The sequence below is a fragment of the Protomyctophum bolini genome, assembly GCF_963924005.1.
Source record: "Protomyctophum bolini genome assembly, chromosome: 10".
Lineage (NCBI taxonomy): Eukaryota > Metazoa > Chordata > Actinopteri > Myctophiformes > Myctophidae > Protomyctophum > Protomyctophum bolini.
The window spans coordinates 9,418,449-9,437,463 of record NC_137871.1 but is presented as its reverse complement, the minus strand read 5'-3'; the positions used below and the strand labels follow the sequence as shown (position 1 = coordinate 9,437,463).

Below are 19,015 nucleotides of genomic sequence, written 5' to 3'. Positions count from 1 at the left end.
CCCGAGTTGATAGGCTATCTCTAGGCTTTTCTGACATAACAATTTACAAACACAGGACATTCATAAGAGGCAGGCTCTGGAGAAAATAGTAAGAATCCCAACTGTGGTTTGTTGAAAATACAAGATTCCTTTGCTGTATACGTAAAAAAAAAAAAAAAACGGATTAGCCTCTGAACAGTTAATAAAAGCCAAATGTGGTGGCAATAAGAAGCTCCGATAGTTGGCATATGTTCATATATTCATCTTCTGCGTATTACGAATCGGAAGTTAACCCGCTTTGGGGTGGGAACCCCTTTTTGGCGTTAGCATTATGTTACGCTTTAGCTATTGAAAAATAGCAGATCTACAAGCTCATAGCGCGCCACCGAGTGGCGCACTACGAACTTGTAGGTCTGCTATTTTTGTCGAAGAACGACTGACATAGAAACACAGCTTTTTCAGAAAACCGTCGGGATGTAGAAGACATTTTTTTTAATCTGATCTCAGGTCAGAATGGGTTAAGAGGAGTTGTGCGGGGGTGGGGTGAAGTAATAAAAAACATCAGGATTAACACGCGAGCAGTGGGATTCTGGAAATAAAACAAGGCCACTAGTCAATGTGTGAGGGAGGTTACAGCCTTCATTTAGCATGATGCATCGCAGCTTTGCAATTCAACGTTTTCACAAAGCGGTCCCAAAAGGCAATGCATTTTGCCCCACGGGTGCTGCCTCGGAGGGACGCCGGGTACGTTTGCATTAACCCATTTTGACCCGAGATCAGATTCTAAATCTGTTTGAAAATGACTGAAAAAGCTATGTTTCTATGTCAGTCGTTCTTTGATTTTTCAAAAAAAATCCAGACCTACAAGCTCGTAGCGCGCCACTCGGTGGCACGCTATGAGCTTGTAGATCTGCTATTTTTCAATAGCTAAAGCATGACATAATGCTAACACCAAAGAGAAAGAAATTACGAAAGTGTCTTATGTACCAACGGAAGGTCACGAGCACATGCATGGCATGTTCTGTAGATCAAGGCATCACACAAATCAAAAAAAAAAAAAGATATGACATCTTATAACATTTATAGAAAATAATTTAGTTAGGAATTTACTGTAGTTTTCCAACAAAAACAAAAAAGTTCCTCTCATAAACCATTCAATTTAACACAAATCGGTGACTGAAGTCCTTCAAAATAGGAGCTCTGGGGGTGCCGGACTGGCATTGGCCGCTTTTACTCTGAAACCCACGACCCGGAAAAGATCTGCTAAATAAGTGTGCTTTACAATTGCTAGCTTGCATTGCTATAATTTATACGATATATAATCCAAAAAGCGTTCATATTTTTCGATAAAGACTCGCTAAGATTTCAATAAGTCATGCACGCTCTAGACAAAATTGTCTCAAGAACAGCTCAATAATTTCTCAATTTTCTCAATAAAGTTTCCAAAGGGTCGTGAAACAAAAGCACAGTTTAGCATCATACGGAATCAAAAATAACATCAACCTCCTTCTGCTTATCACATTCAGGCCTGACGTCGAAATTAAAAAAAAAAACGTTTTCTAAATCGTAACAATTTTCGGAAAGATTTGAGGCACATTTTTCAACGATTTTTCAAAAATAGCAGACCTACAAGTTCGTATCGCGCCACTCGGTGGCACGCTATGAGCTTGTAGATCTGCTATTTTTCAATAGCTAAAGTTTAAAGGATAATTCCATGCTAGAAGGCTTTCTTAACTTTCTTTGTAGTCGTTACGTCCCCACCAAAGAGGTGCAGGTGTTTTTTTTTGTGCAAAAACTCGTTATTGGCTATTTCCCCTACCATAAGCCCTCAATGAATTGCATTGAATGGGAATGGAATGGGGCTATGGGGTGTTGTGCTAATTTGCTTATTTGCATCGAAATAATAATATTTGCGTACACCCCATAGCCCCATTCAATTCAATGCAATTCATTTAGGGTTTATGGTAGGGGAAATAGCCAATAAGGAGCTTTTGCACAAAATAGCACCTGGACCTCTTTGGTGGGGACTTAACAACTACAAAGAAAGGTAAGAAAGCCTTTTAGTATGGAATTTTCCTTTAACGTAACGCTTAAAACACCAAAATAATGGGTTATAGAGGGATACAGCGAACAGAAAGGGAGGGCAGTATAACTGTATAAACCAACTTTTGAACCTCCTCAACATTCATCACACTGGGCTGATATTTGGAGTCCCAGGAGAGCCCATTATCTTCTGGTTTCATCTGCTGTATTCCATTTTGATTCTGGCACCCATTAAAAATCACTGAGCTCACTAGCTTTTAGCATAAAGTGCAATATAGAGAAATACATAAAGCACTTCACTTCTCAGAAAGTGAGAAAAAAACATGAAAAACATGAAAAACTGCTTTTTTTTGTTGCTTATGCAAGTGTATAGCTTGTGGACTTCTGGGTTTATCTTTGGAGGGAAAAAAGAGCCTTTCAGGTCTTTTATCCGTCTTCAGATTCTGACATTCTTTTAAATTATCATATTTAATATCTGCCACCATCCCAAAATAAACGTTGGATTCCTTTCGGCATAGCAACCGAAGTTATGCCGTGATAAGACACCCAAAGAAATGCTAACCAAAAAACAGGCTCCCTCTCAGTTTCCCAGTTCTATTCTCCTATCTGCATGCTAGAGATAAGAGATAAGATCTTTATCGTCACTGTATGAGACATACGACGACATTCCGTTTAGTGCAACAACAACATATAACGGTATCAACAGAGAGAACACAAAAGACAAAGGAAAACACTGACGTGTCTGCAAGAGCCATAGTGGGGGTTAACGAGTCCTATACAATGCACCTGTGTGATATTCAGAGGTCAACATGCCCTGTAGAATGCAGCTCTGTGAGTTCTGAGTTAATTGTATTAATGAGCCTCAGCCAATGGGATGCTCCTTGCCATGTTGATTAGCAACTCTTCTAAAACGGGTAGTCCCAATACTTCATTCTGATTGGCTGGTTACGGTCACGTGACCGGTGTAAATTTCACCGATAACCCACTCCCTTCAATCACTTTGTATCAAACTGCAGCCTTGTAGCTGAACTGGGGAAGGGGAGCGCTTGATTGCTTTACAAACACATGCCGTGCGGGCTTCTATAAGCACCGCCCGGCTCATACGACTGTGAATGTGTGGCTCCAGGCAGCCCCGTAAATACATCAAGCGCTATTCTCCCGTCACATAGGCTACTTGCGGAGCAAAACAAGGAAGTGTTGTGGCTCTGGCTCGCTCGCTCTGGTGGCGCAAAGCGTAGATACTTTTGTGAATTTAATGGTTTTATTAGGTTAATATTGCTATTATGTTTGTAACCGTTTTAGAAAAGCAATAAGCCACTCGAGGCCCCAGCTTACCGGGTATTTTACACTGGCTGCGGGGTAGAAGACCCTCCGCTGCGCGTCAGGTCTGCCTACGCCCCCAGCCAGTGTAAAATACCCGGTAACCTGAGACCTCTCGTGGCTTATTGCTTAAATATTGTCTGGGGGGGGGGGGTTTGCTGGCAGTGCGAAGTGAAGCAGCTTTGGAAGCAACACAGTTTTTGACCGCACATACGCACACAGAAAGGAAATACGTTTTTGTAACCTCTTTGTTGGTACAATACTGTGAAGAACTCCTTTTGAGACCGCTACATTTAAGCGTGCAAACTTAAAGAAGAGGAAGTTTGCCACTAATACAGTGTCATCGGTACCTGTGTCGGTGAGGAGCTTGGTGGCCTCCAGGACCTTCTCGGTGTAGACCCCGGGCTCGTAGTTGTCCATCTCCGAGGTGACCACGTGGACCACTCGGGCGGCGCGGCCTCGGATGGCGCCGGCCGTGCGGTCCAGGCCGTCCACGTCCTTCTCCTGCAGCGCGATCACGCACTTGTTCACGTCCTCCAGGATGTGGTTCTCTGTGGGGGGACGACACAAAAACAACACAACCGGTTTACTCATTTTACATTTTCTTTTTAGCACTTTTAGCTATTAATAAAAAAAAAAAAAAAAAAAAAAAACATTCATACAAAAACTCTTGCCAGATGCCCGTCCGCATTAGGAGGCAGTGTGTGTGTGCACGCGTGCAGAGCAAACATAACAACCCCAGCAATCATGGATGATGTTCAACGGGCAATGTGCAATTTGTCCGTTTATGTACGGCACTGTGTCACTGTAGTTTCGTGTACCCGTCAAAGATAAATTGTCTTTCTGGACAAAGTATATCTTATAGCTTCATGCATGTCACGGGGCAACCAGTGCCCTATACACACATACATTGATGGAAAAATATGCACACACCTAAACTACACAATTGCATCCAATTAACTAACGTTCCCGGCTGGCTTGGAAGACTGTTAATGGACATGTGAGTGCATATTTTTATTATTGTAGCTCACAGTGAATTGTAAAAGAGAACTTTGCAAATAGCATATTATAGCATATATGTTTGGTGTCATTTGTGTTTAATGATGATTGTGTGGCACCTGGCTCTCCTGCAGTACTCTTGACTGAGGTACCAACTACCAAGTACTGTAGAGCAGGAGGGGTGTCTGTCTGGGTTACAAGAGCTCTTGTTGCGTTTTCTATTTATCTTGATGTTGGGTAATGTATCTGAAAGGTATTTTAATTGGTTTAGTTAAACTAAGTAATTGTGTAAGTTAACTCATGGGCCATAGTTGGCCTTATTTGAGTTAAGTGGTTACCAAATAGTTCTGTGTTCTTGGTATGGTCTCAGCCAGTATAAAAGGGAGGCTGCAGGATGCCCAGGTTCAGTAGTGGCTCGGGCAACAAACCGGTGACATCCAGGGAGAGCTGCTAGGGGGGGGTCCCTTTTTGGAAGGGTTTATAGCCTAATAGAGTTTCTCAAGTTCTGGGTTTGGTTTCCTATTTGCTTGCAAGTAATTTTCGGTCTTTTGCAAGTTTAGTCTTCAGTGTGTCTTTTGTTTGTCAGGCCTGTGTTTTTCCACTGTGAATAACCTGCATCGGGGAGAAATAAAACACCCTAAAAAAGGTATTTCTGGAATCTGTCACTTTTTGGAGCCTTGGCCACTCGGCCAACGTTACTATGCAGGTGTGTTTTCACTCAAAAAAAAAAAGGACGCAGGCCACTACTGTGCCCGTGTGCCAGCAAACAAACGGGTACAGCAAGTTGAAGCTGCACATTCTCCACTAAGTTGGCTAATAGGAAGCACAAGGGCAGAGGGGGAAAAGAATGAAGACAATCACTCAGACAGCTTATTAATGGGGAGGGAGCCTGTAAAATGCAAATGTCCGCTGTGTAAACTGCAGTCCGCCCTTGACTGGAGGTGAAGGGAGTCACTCTGCTTAATGCTTAACGAGAACTCTTTAAGGCCATACCATGACGGCCCGTTGTGTGTGTGTGTGTGTGTGTGTGTGTGTGTGCATTAGCACATGTGACAGAACGTCAATATCAGACATCGTCAGTGCCTTTGTTCTGCCTTGTGAAGTTTATGTAGCATACATAGTTCTCATCAGGAGAGGACAAGTACCGCTGTTCTCTTAATCAATGCTCTTAAATGCTTCTGCACAGTATATATTAATCTAAACTAGTCCATTCCATACTAGGGCATTAAGCAACTAGTCAACTAGTAAAAATGACTAGAAGTGAATGCCCTAGTCCATTACCCAGGGACATGCACACTCCTTTGCAGACTTTGGGTTATGCACGTGTACATTATACACTGCTGAATATGCCTAAACAAGAGTAGTAGTAGCAGCTATTAGCACCATTAGAATGCTTTGCGGAGCCCTTGGGGATTCTGCTCTATACTGCATTAACCCGGGGACGAGCGGCAGTCAACGTTGTGTGTTGCACATGGTCGACTTGTGATTCACAGCTACGACAGTTACCAGTTTACACACACACACACACAGTCCAGGTCCACGAGTTTCTCTGCAGCCATGAGGCAGATCACCCCCCCCAAGCGAGTTTCCAAAACACGCTAAAAAAATAAAAACGGCTCGAATGTGGGTTGAAAAAGTGAAAAATATTAGGTCTGCACGTGGCAACGACCACTGCTTGTGTGTGCTGGACACACCGAGGAGGGGAAAAAAACTAAACTAAAACATCCGTCAGTTTCTGACCCGAGATCAGATTAAAAAAAAAAATCGTTCTTGGATTTTTCAAAAACAGCAGACCTACAGATCTACTTGTAGATCTGCTGGTTTTTCAATAGCTAAAGCATAGCATAATGCTAACACCAAATGGGTGTCCGTGCCCCACACACTCACCAGACACGCAGAGGAAGTCGTCGATGGACGTGATGTCGTCGACGGCGTCCGTCAGCACGCGGACCTGCTTCTCCCAGGACTCCTTGAACAGGTCCATGTTGTCCTGGGCCACCTTACTGTTGGGCTTGGCGGCCAGGGCCAGCGCCGCATTAATCACCTGCAAGCAATCACCCCACCAATTACAAACAATTAACCCATTTAGGCCCCGACGTCGATATTTTATAAGTGTATATTTTTTTTTTATGTTTTCCCCCCCCCCCTGAAAAACCTCATGTTTCTATGTCAGTGGTTGTCAATATTTCATGTCAAAGACCCCCGAAAAATATATGAAATTGGCCGCTGGCCGCTGAAATGTGTTGTTTCAGGGACCACCTCCCAGAAGCAAAGATTTGAGTAAAAAAAAAAAAAAAAGAGTATATATTCAAAGCTTTGCACCATTTCAAAAATGGCTCGTAGCGCTATGAGCTTGTAGGTCTGCCATTTTTCCAAAAGCTAAAAGCATAGCATAATGCTAACACCCAAAAGGGGGTTCCCACCCAGAATGGGTTAAAGCCCCCATTACAACAGAGCCCTATACAGCCACGACATTAGCATAGGTTGATTGCACGACCCGCTGCGTTTTTGGGACTGCGGTGGAGGAGGACCGATTAGGGGAAAAAAAGGGGAATATTGTGAAGGCATGAATGAAATGAATGGCTGCGTGTTGTGTTTTTGTGTTTTTTTTGCAGCAGGGAAATAACATCGGCGGATATCAAAGCTGAGAATGAATGGGAGTCATTAGGTGCGATTAAAAAAAAAAAAGAACGGCAGCGGTGGAATTCTGGAGCGGGGTTGGGAGGGGAGGGTTGGGGGGGTGAGGGACCGAGGCTGGCAGGGCAACGATAAGCTCAATACGCCGCCCTTAGAGAGCCAATAAGACTCGGGATCATTCAGGCTTTATTTTTTAGTAGAACTGACATACCCATTTCTTTTTCCATTAAGTTAGAAGAATATGAGGACTGTGAGAGAGGCAGAGGAATTAAAAAACCCTCTAAAAAAACAGATGCCATAGTCGATTGTTGTCGGTAAGCATTTATGAGAGTATATATGAGAGAGCTGGCATGACATGCAAGCCAGTGCTGTGCTGTGCTGAAAAGCTGCAGGGGTCTAGGCCAGGCATGGGGGGGGGGGGTTGGCACGGTGCTGTGGAAATGGGGGGGGGGGAAGGGCGATAGCTTGGGCATGGAGTGAATGAATAGGGGGGACGTTCTGGGCTTAAGCATCAGATACCTGAGGGCAGAGGATCTCCAGCTGTTGTGCCGCCATCCGGACCAGCTTCACTCCCTCCTCGTTGTTGGAGATGGAGCACGCCAGGTTGGCCACCTATAAGCACACAGACGTCACATCACACTTGGGGTCAGGCACGGCATTGGGCAAAGTCTCATGACAGACCTGGCATTCATCATATTAAAAAGGCGTTTTGTTTTGCATGTGCATTATTCCTGCAAAAGACTCGCTCACTGTATAGAAAAATAAGTAAAACTGGTTATGGTGCTCTGTGCTCATGGTGCGATTAAAAAGCCCACGTTTCGGTCCTCAGACCTTCGTCAGTGCTGTATGATTTTCACAGACAAAGAACTTACTCTTAAAGAGCTCCAAAACAATACAGCTCAGGTGCTGAGAATTACTCACCATATTGTGGGCATGGACATTACAGAAAGGATATACAGAATCACAGTTATATAGGAAACAAGAACAGACAAAAAGAGAAGAACAGACAATTATTTTTTTTTTAATAGAAACGCGTCCTAGCGTTTTTGTCATAAATGGAGCAGCCGTGTGACGCCATTGATCCCCGTTGGTACACAAAACCCGGCTCCAGGGATTAACCCATTCTGACCTGAGATCAGATTCCAACAATGTCTTCTACATCATGACAGTTTTCATTCTGACCTGAGATCAGATTCTAACAATGTCTTCTACATCGTGACCGTTTTCATTCTGACCCGAGATCGGATTCCAACAATGTCTTCTACATCCTGACAGTTTTCATTCTGACCTGAGATCAGATTCTAACAATGTCTTCTACATCATGACAGTTTTCATTCTGACCCGAGATCAGATTCCAACAATGTCTTCTACATCATGACCGTTTTCATCCTGACCCGAGATCAGACTCTAAAAATGTCTTCTACGTCAGTCGCTCTTCGATTTTTCAAAAATAGCAGACCTACAAGCTCGTATGAGCTTGTAGATCTGCTATTTTTGAATAGCTAAAGCACGACATGATGCCAACACCAAAATGGGTTCCGGCCCAAAATGGATTAATTCATAAAGCTGCTAAAATGATACGCTTATGACACTACGGAGGGAAGAGAGAGAGAGAGAGAGAGAGAGAGAGAGAGAGAGAGACAGAAGAGAGAGAAAGAAAGAAAATGTGACGTAAACAAAAGCTAAGCTGTCAAATTACTAAAGTGTTTTTTCCCCTCCTTCCTTCTTTAAATAAACGAGAATAGTTAATTTCTCACAATTCATACGGCACTGTATATACCGACAGTCCAGGACAGAGCTTCTTCCCCATGATTAAATCACCAGGCTGCCACAGCACCATTACCCTCCTAGAATCAGAGAGGCAAATATTCCTGACACTCTCAAAAAAGCCAGCGGCCCGGTGAGAGCCAGAATGCTGAGCTAAGCCATTCTGACCTGAGATCAGATTCATACGAGGTTTCCACTGGACACACACTGGTCTGATTAACCCATTCTGACCTGAGATCAGATTCTAAAAATGTCAGTCTTTCTTCTTCGATTTTTCAAAAATAGCAGCCCTACAAGCTCGTAGCGCGGCCACTCGGTGGCTTTAGCTATTTTTCAATAGCTAAAGCATAACACGATGCCATAACACCAAAATGGGTTCCCGTTCAGAATGGGCTAAGCAAGTGCCGTTCCTCTGCTGCCAACATTTATAGTTTGAGAGTAAATTTTGTTGTATTGACCAACAAATCAAGCGTCCCCCGTGCTGCCCAATTTCTAAACATTTTTTTTTTTTTTTTTGCATTCACCAGAGGGAGCGTAAACATTATATATCCACTTATGATCGCCAGATTTAGGTCAGAGAATTTAATGATTGCCATTTCTTAGCCAGTCCTATATTAATACAAAATAAACGAAAGAACTGAGGCTGAATGCTTTGTCAAAAAGGTAGTACACAAAGGACACAAAAAAAAGAAAGAAAGTTTTTCAGAAAACTAGAAGGCATTTTTAGAGTCGGCCTCATCTGGCAGCAAGGAGTGGATGGAAGTGTCTCTAAAAGAGTCCTTGGTTGCTCCACCGTTCAATGAGCATCCCTCGTTCCCCCATTGTGCTGAACCATTAAAGGACCACTTCACCACTTTTCAACCTCTTCATATAATAGGTCCTCACTAATAATCATGAAAAAATATATGGCACGAATTTTTTCTACTCTGTCTGTGTCTCATAGGAGGGCTGTGGGCAGTTTAGAAACAGTCTTCCAGTGACATCATTAGGCAGATTTCTTTTTTTTTACAAAAATGTTTAGATTTTCATTATCGTGAGAACGATGGCTTCCATTTTCAGGACTAGAAAGCCTGCAGTTTCCATTAGCTTGTATTCCCCATCGATGATGTCACTGGAAGACGGTTTCTGAACTGCCCACAGCCCTCCTATGAGACACAGACCGAGACACCGAGTAGGAACAAATCGTGCTGTTTTTTCATGATTATTAGTGAGGACCCATCATATGAAGATAGGTTAAAAAAGTGGTGAAGTGGTCCTTTAAAAACCTGCATCTGACCTGAGGTGACGAGCGCTTATGCGCAATGCCAGGAAGCTTTGATGTAAACCTATACAGTTAGCCCCGTTCAACCATGCAAACAGACATGAATGCAGCACATTCGTGTCTTTTCAGCGACGTCATAAACACACAGAGGGGGTGTGTGGAGATTACGTTTATGTATACAATAAAGACAAACTAGCACTGTAGTCTTTTCTCTCCCAATGATCTATCTCCATGACTACCATCACAGCCCACATTCAGAGGATGCGTCTGGCTCTCTCACTCACTTCCTCTGTGCTATCCATGTTTGGAAGCAAAAGAAAAACACTGAAGGGCCCACCGAGTGGCACGCTACGAGCTTGTAGGTCTGCTATTTTTCGTCAAAATGTGCCTCAAATCTTTGAATATATATTGTTACAGAGTGAACATTTTAACTCAATTCTTTGCTTCTGGGTTGGGGTCCCTGGAACAACATATTTGCAGATATGGGGGGGGGACGGGGGGGGGGGGGACGGAGGCATATTACATATAATTTTTGGGGTCCTTGACATGAAATAGTGAGCGCCACTGATCCAGAAACACGAGGTATTTCAAGAAAACCGGCAGGATCTTTAAACGTCGACGTCGGGGGTTAAATTGGGAAAGCACGCCGACAAAGAGTGCCAAGTACACAGCGGTATAGACCTCCTTTATCCAGAGTTTCAATAGTACTATACTAATACTACAGTAGTATTTCTTGTGGTGCCCGAACTGCAACTATTGGATAAAATGGGTAAAACAAATGGTGCTCCAAACACACACACTGCACAGACAGACTACTGCTGACTACGAGTGGCCGGGGCGGCTGGTGCTTTTCTGCACCTGCATGAGAGGAAATAACTCTCCATAGCATGATATAAATAATAACCCCCCCCCCCTCCCCCACACACACACACACACACACACACACACACTTTCCAGCGTTCCATTTTTAAAGGTTGAAAATGTCATAAAAAACTGGAGATTGAGGCCTCACCCTGACCCACCGCCAGTAAATTGAGCGAGTCTTTCTGTTGTTGTTGTTTCTGGTTGCATCACATTTGACCCAGATCATTATAGGCATAAAACTATATACACTACAGGAGCGACATCCACCATTACAAATAAAAAGGACGCCCGTCGTCTAATAAATCATGACATTCTTTCACAAGAAATGAGTGCACCTGCAAGTCTCTCTCTCTCACACACACACACACACACACACACACACACACACACACACACACACACACTTCACTCTTCACTCTTAGTGCGTGCGGCCCAAACAAATGTCTGGTCGTCTCTTAAAACGGCGTCTATTTTTAGAGCGAAAAATATGCGAGTGAAATGCTCTCAGTTCCCCGATGATCTCTGCCACCGGTTCGACATACCGCGTCGAGTGATTGGGCCTACATGACTAATTAACCCATTTTGACCCGAGACCAGATTCTAAAAATGTCTTTCTACGTCCTGACAGTTTTCTGAAAAGGCTTATGTTTCCATGTCAGTCGATTTTTACAAAAATAGCAGATCTACAAGCTCATAGCGCGCCACTCGGTGGCGCGCTATGAGCTTGTAGATCTTCTATTTTTCAGAGTCATGTGAGAAGGTCCCCCCGACTAGTGCCCAGGTCGGTCACGATCATGAAACTCTACTCGGCAATTCATTGTCGTACAGATAATGGCTATTGAACATGCACAAATATCATAACCATCAAATACAGAGTATAACGACCGACAATGACACTGCCAGTATGTAGTATACTAGAATTTCGCCCGGCTTCGCCGGGCTCATCCCAGTGTCGTTGCAATAACAGAAAGTGTTTTTTATTTCTCATAAATACGCAAACATGGTGAAACAACTACAGTCACAGAGAGCAGTGGCAAGGTAGCTGCTGCCTGCTAACGATGCAAACAACAGCCTTGCCTGTCGTGTGTGTGTGTGTGTGTGGGGGGGGGGGGGATAGCACTAATTTTCGACATTTTACTGTGTCATAAATATGTACATCTGTAGCCTATATTGTGATTACATTTGACTGTACATTTGACTCTTGTGTTATATTCTTGTGAAATATTCAGTAAAGTATTGTGGTGAAATATTCACCCCAAGTTGATAAGATATGCAGAGAATATAATAGCAAGAAGCCCCAGTTTGAAATGCATTAGGCCACAGACCCCCATTTGATACCATTTGCTCTCTGGGAAAATCAGGGTCCATTTGGTTCCATTTGTATGCTCTTGGAGTATGATGACTGTGCTAACAGTATTATCATCAAATATGTCTCAGTTTGAAGATTCAAAAAAACATATTTCATATGTGTGAGCTTGTAAAGTCGAACGTTCAACCTAGAGACAGTGTTGCCAAGTCTGATCATTATAAGCTACTTTGGACTTGTTTATCTATTGGTAGTCCTTGACATGGAAATGTTTGAGTTCCACTGCTCTGAAACAACATTAGACAACAAAGTGTGACAGTCAACACTATAATTGATTATTTTAAGACTAATTTCCGGACCATTTCTGATTTACCTACTTTGAACTGGCCTATTAACATTTTTATAGACCTGGTTGCTTGTTTCACTCTCACATCCACGATATGTGGCAACCCTGGTCCCTGGTTTGTTTTGCGTGTGGATGTTGTTTTGTGTTGCTTTAGCATCTTTAGCACAGTATCTATCACAGGGTGCAGCAGCTGCTGCTGTCATGAAAGCGCAAGTTTCTGTCCCAGAAGCTCACGTTAGGTCTGCGCACACTGTACGTTGCTATGGCAAGCTGTCATCAAATGCTGCTAACGTTGTGGTCAGCACTGTTAGCATGTGTGCTATCAGGCAAAAGCTGAGATAGATATAAAACTACTGGCCAAAATGTCATACAAAACACAACCCCTCAAATCGGAATGTGATTGTGACCTACAGACCATCATGATTTGCTTGCTGGACCTATAAATAATTTATTTGCATTAAATTGCCACTCGCCTTAGCCTGCATGCCTATTCTGTGTCTCTGTGTGTGTGTGTGTGTGTGTGTGTATGTGTGTGTGTGTGCGCGTGTGCGCAAGACAGACGTGCGTGTGTGTGCAGGCTGAGAGCTGCTGACTGTGATTGACGTGTGAGCTGGATAAATCAGTGAGAGTTGGAAAAAGCGCACGCAGAGCCAACTCGCAGGCAGTGCCTCAGGCCAGATGCCTGAGAATCGGCACAGGATTCTCTGGGTCACCAGTGTTGGTGTGACACACACGGCTTCCACATTTAGCTTCATACTGGGTGAAAGTGGCGTTCCAAAAATTATTTTTCCCCTCGGAATTCTTATTCACAATGAGATGGAGTTGAGGTGTTTGTGTTTGCTTGCTGGAGCTATAATTAATGTATTTGCATTAAATGTCCACTCGCGCATCGAAGTAAAAAGCAAGATGGCCGATTGTGAGACTGAAAAGTAGCTGTGGGGGCGGGCCTGGAGGGCCTATGAGAACACGGAACAGTGTTGCCAGGTTTGCGAATTGTAAGCGAGTTGTAGTGTGTGTAAGTAGCCTGGTTAAAAGGCCTTGTTTCTGCCCGTGTTGGGGCAACAGAACATGTCGACCAGTTTCTGTCAACCGCTTTTGGTCAGGTGACCAACTCCACAAATGTTAAATTAGATGGCCATAATTCTGTAGGCCATTTTGAACAGGTTTTATCTTATCTTACCAAGGGGGAAAGTGGTCGGAAGTGACATGAACGCGATGACAAAATGTCAATTTTAATACATATAAGATTGTGACAGGCCAGCCCACGCCTGCAGCGCAACTGCGCTGGACTGACTCCTTTGGCCTTGCCATTGATCATACCATTAATATATATTACATACCAGTAATAAACAGTTCACACAGCTGATTCACGGCAAAATCCATCAAAATGCATCCATTTAAATTAACACATGGTGGTAACGGTTACACCAGTGGATATCGCATTGGAAATCAATTTGGTCCATAAGTTTGTTCACAACAGGTCAATTATAATTGAAACATGCATAGCTTTCCCCTTAATGGGAGGCCAGCTCCGGGTTTTAATTCAAACCGCATCGATTCCATCTATCAAACCAGTTTGATGATCATTTCTCTCGCTCCAACATCCAATCACTAATGTGAACATAATTCCTAGAAGTCATAACCAGGCATGAACCGTAGTTTGTGAAGCCGTTCGTTACCTTAACGCAAAATAACGTTGCATGACAACAATGCAAAAGAAATCAATATGTACGTTTCTCCAATAGCACAATAAAATGTGCCCCATAATATAATCCCCTGTAAAAGTGTATTCCTTTTAACCCATTTTGGGCAGGAAGCCCTTTTGGTCGTTAGCATCATGCTATGCTTTAGCCATTGAAAAATAGCAGATCTACAAGCTCGTAGCGCGCCACCGAGTGGCGCGCTACGAGCTTGTAGATCTGCTATTTTTTAAACTGACACAGAAACATAGCTTTTTCAGAAAACTGTAGAATCTGATCTCAGGTCAGAATGAGTCAACCCATTTTGGGCAGGAAGCCCTTTTGGTCGTTAGCATCATGCTATGCTTTAGCCATTGAAAAATAGCAGATCTACAAGCTCATAGCTATGAGCTTGTAGATCTGCTATTTTTCAAGGTTCAAAATTCCAAGGTCAGGCCAAAATGGGTTAACATTTGCCACGCACAGCACTGAGCTGTCACATTCCTCCATGCAATCGTGCACATTCCCATCCCGTTCGGCATGCTACCAGATGCCAGCTGCCTTTTTACAGCCCATTTGTTGGCATGTGAACGAGGTGGCAGGAGGGGGGGGGGGAGCTATAGTAGTGCACCATGGTGCCGTTACACACTACAGCTCACTATGGTAGAGAAGACCCCGGAGGGCTGGAGGAGGAGAGAAGTGAGAGGAAACCCACAGCTTTATACATTCACACTCCAACGCACGACAGCGTGAATTGTACACACGGCGATAGTTAGCAGAGTAATTGTTATTCCGAACACACGGTCCGTTTTCGGAGCTTTGCCCGCACGTGAATAAAGTCCCTGTATGAGAGAATGAGGCTAAAATGATAATAGATTTCAAATATATATATATACACTGGTGAGTATGTTTTGTATTAGAGCCGATGATGCCCCGTATGTCGGTGTCCCTATTATGCCCGTGTTGTTTTATAACGTCATTTATATTGTATGCCGTTATGTTTGAAAGGCTTTTATTTTTGAAAGATTTAAGGATCAAAAGGCCCTCCTTGATTAGAAGAGCTCACTGTGACATTTGGCCTAGTTAAGGCAGGTTGTGTGAGTTTAGATGATTGCACTCACTGGATAGTAATCAGCGGTGTGTGAGCTTGCAATAATATGGAGTTATTTGTCAGGAAGGCCCAAATATGGAGTCTATGCAGATGTCAGAATATCATTATGGAATTCTGTCCAGACTCTGGGCCGGGGCTATTGTGCTGGTTTCCGGAAACGACTGAAGACCGGGAAATGGGCTAATAAAGAGCTCTGTTGCGCATCACTGTGATGTCAGGAGCTGGCATCATTGTGACGCCAGCTCCATATATGGAGATCTAGGGGGGTGGATCTGGATCTGTGGGCAGAACGGCGATTTAAATGCGGATGCATCTAAAAGAAGAGGTTCTCTGTCTGCCTATCTTTTTTTTTAAAGGCGGCACACATGGCACACTTTCCTCTGCTCGGTCGGTGCTAAAAACCCTCTCCACCGCCTGGAACCTTTAACCCATTCTGACCTGAGATCAGATTCATACGAGGTTTCCACTGAACACACACTGGTCCGGTTAACCCATTCTGACCTGAGATCAGATTTCTAAAAATGTCAGTCGTTCTTTCGATTTTTCAAAAAATAGCAGACCTACAAGCTCGTAGCGCGCCACTCGGTGGCGCGCTATGAGCTTGTAGATCTGCTATTTTTCAATAGCTAAAGCACAACATGATGACATAACACCAAAATGGGTTCCCGTTCAGAATGGGTTAACAACGTGGCCTCCGGCCAACAGAACTATAGGCTCAGCCCCATTTCTGAGATTTTTTTTTGTCACCGTCGGGGCAGAAACCTTGCATCTTTTCCAGAAATTAATTCCCTATTTTATACTTTGTTAATCGTAGCAATATACCATAGCATGCACAAGTAGCAAAAATAGATCTACAAGCTAAGCTTGTAGATCTGTTATTTCCACCGTGCTGAAAGCAGTCGTCAGTCAAAGGTTTTAACACGCTCGTGGCTAAATAATAAACACCATTGGAACACATGATACTTTTTTTTCTCCATTTCGTGAAAAGTAATGGTTTTGGACATAGAAGAATTCCACGTGACGGCGACAATTTTAGACCGCAATTGCACATTTGTCCCTGTATGATGAAAAAAGGAACGGCCATTTTTCTTTTAAAATAAACTTGAACATAATATGTTGGGGGAAATGGACTGGTGAGATTTGGCACCGTTCCCCTCAAACCAGAGGCAGATCGATATGAAGGTTTTCATGTGAAGAATTGCAGTGGTACTGCACATACTGTACACATACAGTACTTTGCAAGGACAAAGCCTCTACTAAGAATTCATTCTAGTGACAGGGATGCTACTGTGGTAGCCCCCCAAGGTTGACACATATGCAACGCTTTTAAAATATAGAAATGCCACGTTTCTCAAATCAAGACAATTTCTCATGGCAAAGATGTGACATCCCTTAGTGGGAGTAATATACTGCTTAGCCCTGGGTGTTCCGCTGTGTTGCCGCAAAAGAAGGATCCCACTTTCAGAATAATCTTAATCCCGATACCGACTGACTGAAATAACTACATGGAAACACAAAGGTATTACATTTACTGGGCAGTTTTTGGTTTAGACTAGTCATTGGTTAAGACCAGTCATTAGTCCTACAACTACAACCCATCTCAAACCCTCACCCCCAACCTCCCACGGGGCAGCACACCTAAACCTAACCCTAACCCATGTCTAACCAATGACTAGTCTAAACTAAGTATGCACCCCATATTTACTGGCAAGAAGTATAGTCCTTGGCTGAGATGGACTCCAGACTAGTGCAATGTGGCCAAACTCTACATGGACACAACACCTGATTTATACTTGGTTGCACAACGCTGGCATTCGACCAAGCATGATATCACCCGTAAGTATGATCCCGAGCAAAAAGCTTAAGTGAACCGTGCGGCCATTTTATTGTAAGTGCTGCAAGGTTGAGTCAACACACGAGTCCTTGTGGAGACAAGGCACCGTGAGATTAGCACGTGTGGTCTGTGACTAGACTACACTTCAATAATCCTACAAGGGAAGGAAACGTTTTCTGAACTGAATTTGACTCGCAGTAAAGACCTGGTGGTGTATATGGAACAATCTAGATTTGTCTGAGATTCTGCACCACACACACACACAGGCATTCACTTTCATGAATGAGCAATTGTTTTTGATGTGAAATATTCGTCATCAAACCGCCAGTGTTTTTTCCAGGGTTATCTAATTTTGAAGACCCCACGGGACCAGATATGTGAACGCGTGGTGCGTTTAGTGGACGATCATCTTTGATTAGCCCGTGGTGTGAAAAGCATCCACTTTCATATGCAGTAGTATCGTCCGGGGCATTTCAAGTGTTCACTGTAAAGACACACATCCGAGCACACGATCTTGGTTGTGAGAAACCACCACATGCCTATATGCAATATACAGTACACATAAGCCCCTTCGCCCTGCCTATTATTTTGTGTTCATTTTTCTTTCTTTAACCCATTCTGACCGGGCACCCATTTTGGTGATGGCATCATGTTATGCTTTAGCTATTGAAAAATAGCAGATCTACAAGCTCATATCGCGCCACCGAGTGGCGCGATACGAGCTTGTAGGTCTGCTATTTTTGAAAAATTCGAAGAACGACTGACATTTTTAGAATCTGATCTCAGGTCAGAATGGGTTAATCAGACCAGTGTGTGTCCCGTGGAAACCTCGTATGAATCTGATCTCAGGTCAGAATGGGTTAATGTTGCAAATGCCAGGAAAAATCAATAAGTAAAAAACGTCTGCATACTGTAAAATGTCTGAGCTCTTCCATAGCTACAGGCTATAAGGACTAAATGGAGTCTTCAGCAGTGACTGGAGCAATCATTGCGATATTTATGATTCCAACGTGGAGGCAGAGCTTGGACGTTATAGCCCATTGGCTCATATATATATATATATATATATATTTGTTTGCTTATAAATGAAAAGGAGATACAGTAGGAGATCTACAAGCTTAAATCACGTTGCCAAATCTTGTGAGTTGTAGATCAGCCATTTCCTCAGTTTGTGTACCTCGGTCATAAAATGTAGGACTTTTAATTTACAGGGGGGCACCTTAACAGATCTCATAATATATACTTCACATTAAATGGTTTTGTTGGATGTTAAATTCTATTCTGCAACGTGTCATTTCTTGACAGCACACCACTCAACGCTAGATCACTGCTCACTGCCTCTGTTTGCATTGCTATGAAGGATGAGAAACCCTTCGAGTCAATAATATGCTGTGTCAAATTTAGATTTTGGTCCCTCTGGGTTTATTTCACTGCTTCGGAGTTATTTTAAACTCCTTCACTCAGTGAATCGCCCTATGGGGAGTGCCATCTCTGGCATGAACACACAGAATTAAACCATATACTTCACGAACAATTTCATTGGTCGGGACTTCTACCCGCCCATGGCATGATCACCCCTCCCACCGGGGTGATAACGTTCCACTCATGCCACACGGGTCATTCCGATTGTCTTCTGCTTGCTGAACGCACGTTAAGCCACGCTACCTGTTTGTTATTACCTGTTGAAACCGTATCTCACCAAAGACGGGCCATCGGCTTGTACCAAGAGATTCACAGTGTTCTGCAAACCCTCCGGTAGCCCTCTTCACGACGACATGTCTCTTGCAAAAGACCACGTAAGTGTTTACCGGCCGCTGAGAAGCGTAACAAAGGTCTTGTGCAGTGTAGAGTTTGTTAGCCCGCTAGCCA

The 19,015-nt window shown here is 43.4% G+C and overlaps 1 protein-coding gene across 1 annotated transcript in view; it reads right to left on the bottom strand.

Annotated features, from left to right (window-relative positions):
• Positions 1 to 19,015, bottom strand: part of ctnna1 (catenin (cadherin-associated protein), alpha 1) — a 148,866-nt gene that overhangs the window by 47,450 nt on the left and 82,401 nt on the right. Inside the window, exons 10-12 of the mRNA XM_080774023.1 lie at positions 7,498 to 7,590; positions 6,229 to 6,385; positions 3,693 to 3,893 (exon numbers count right to left, since the gene is read on the bottom strand). Coding sequence (XP_080630149.1) covers positions 3,693 to 3,893; positions 6,229 to 6,385; positions 7,498 to 7,590 — 451 coding nt within the window. The remainder of the gene's footprint in view (positions 1 to 3,692; positions 3,894 to 6,228; positions 6,386 to 7,497; positions 7,591 to 19,015) is intronic.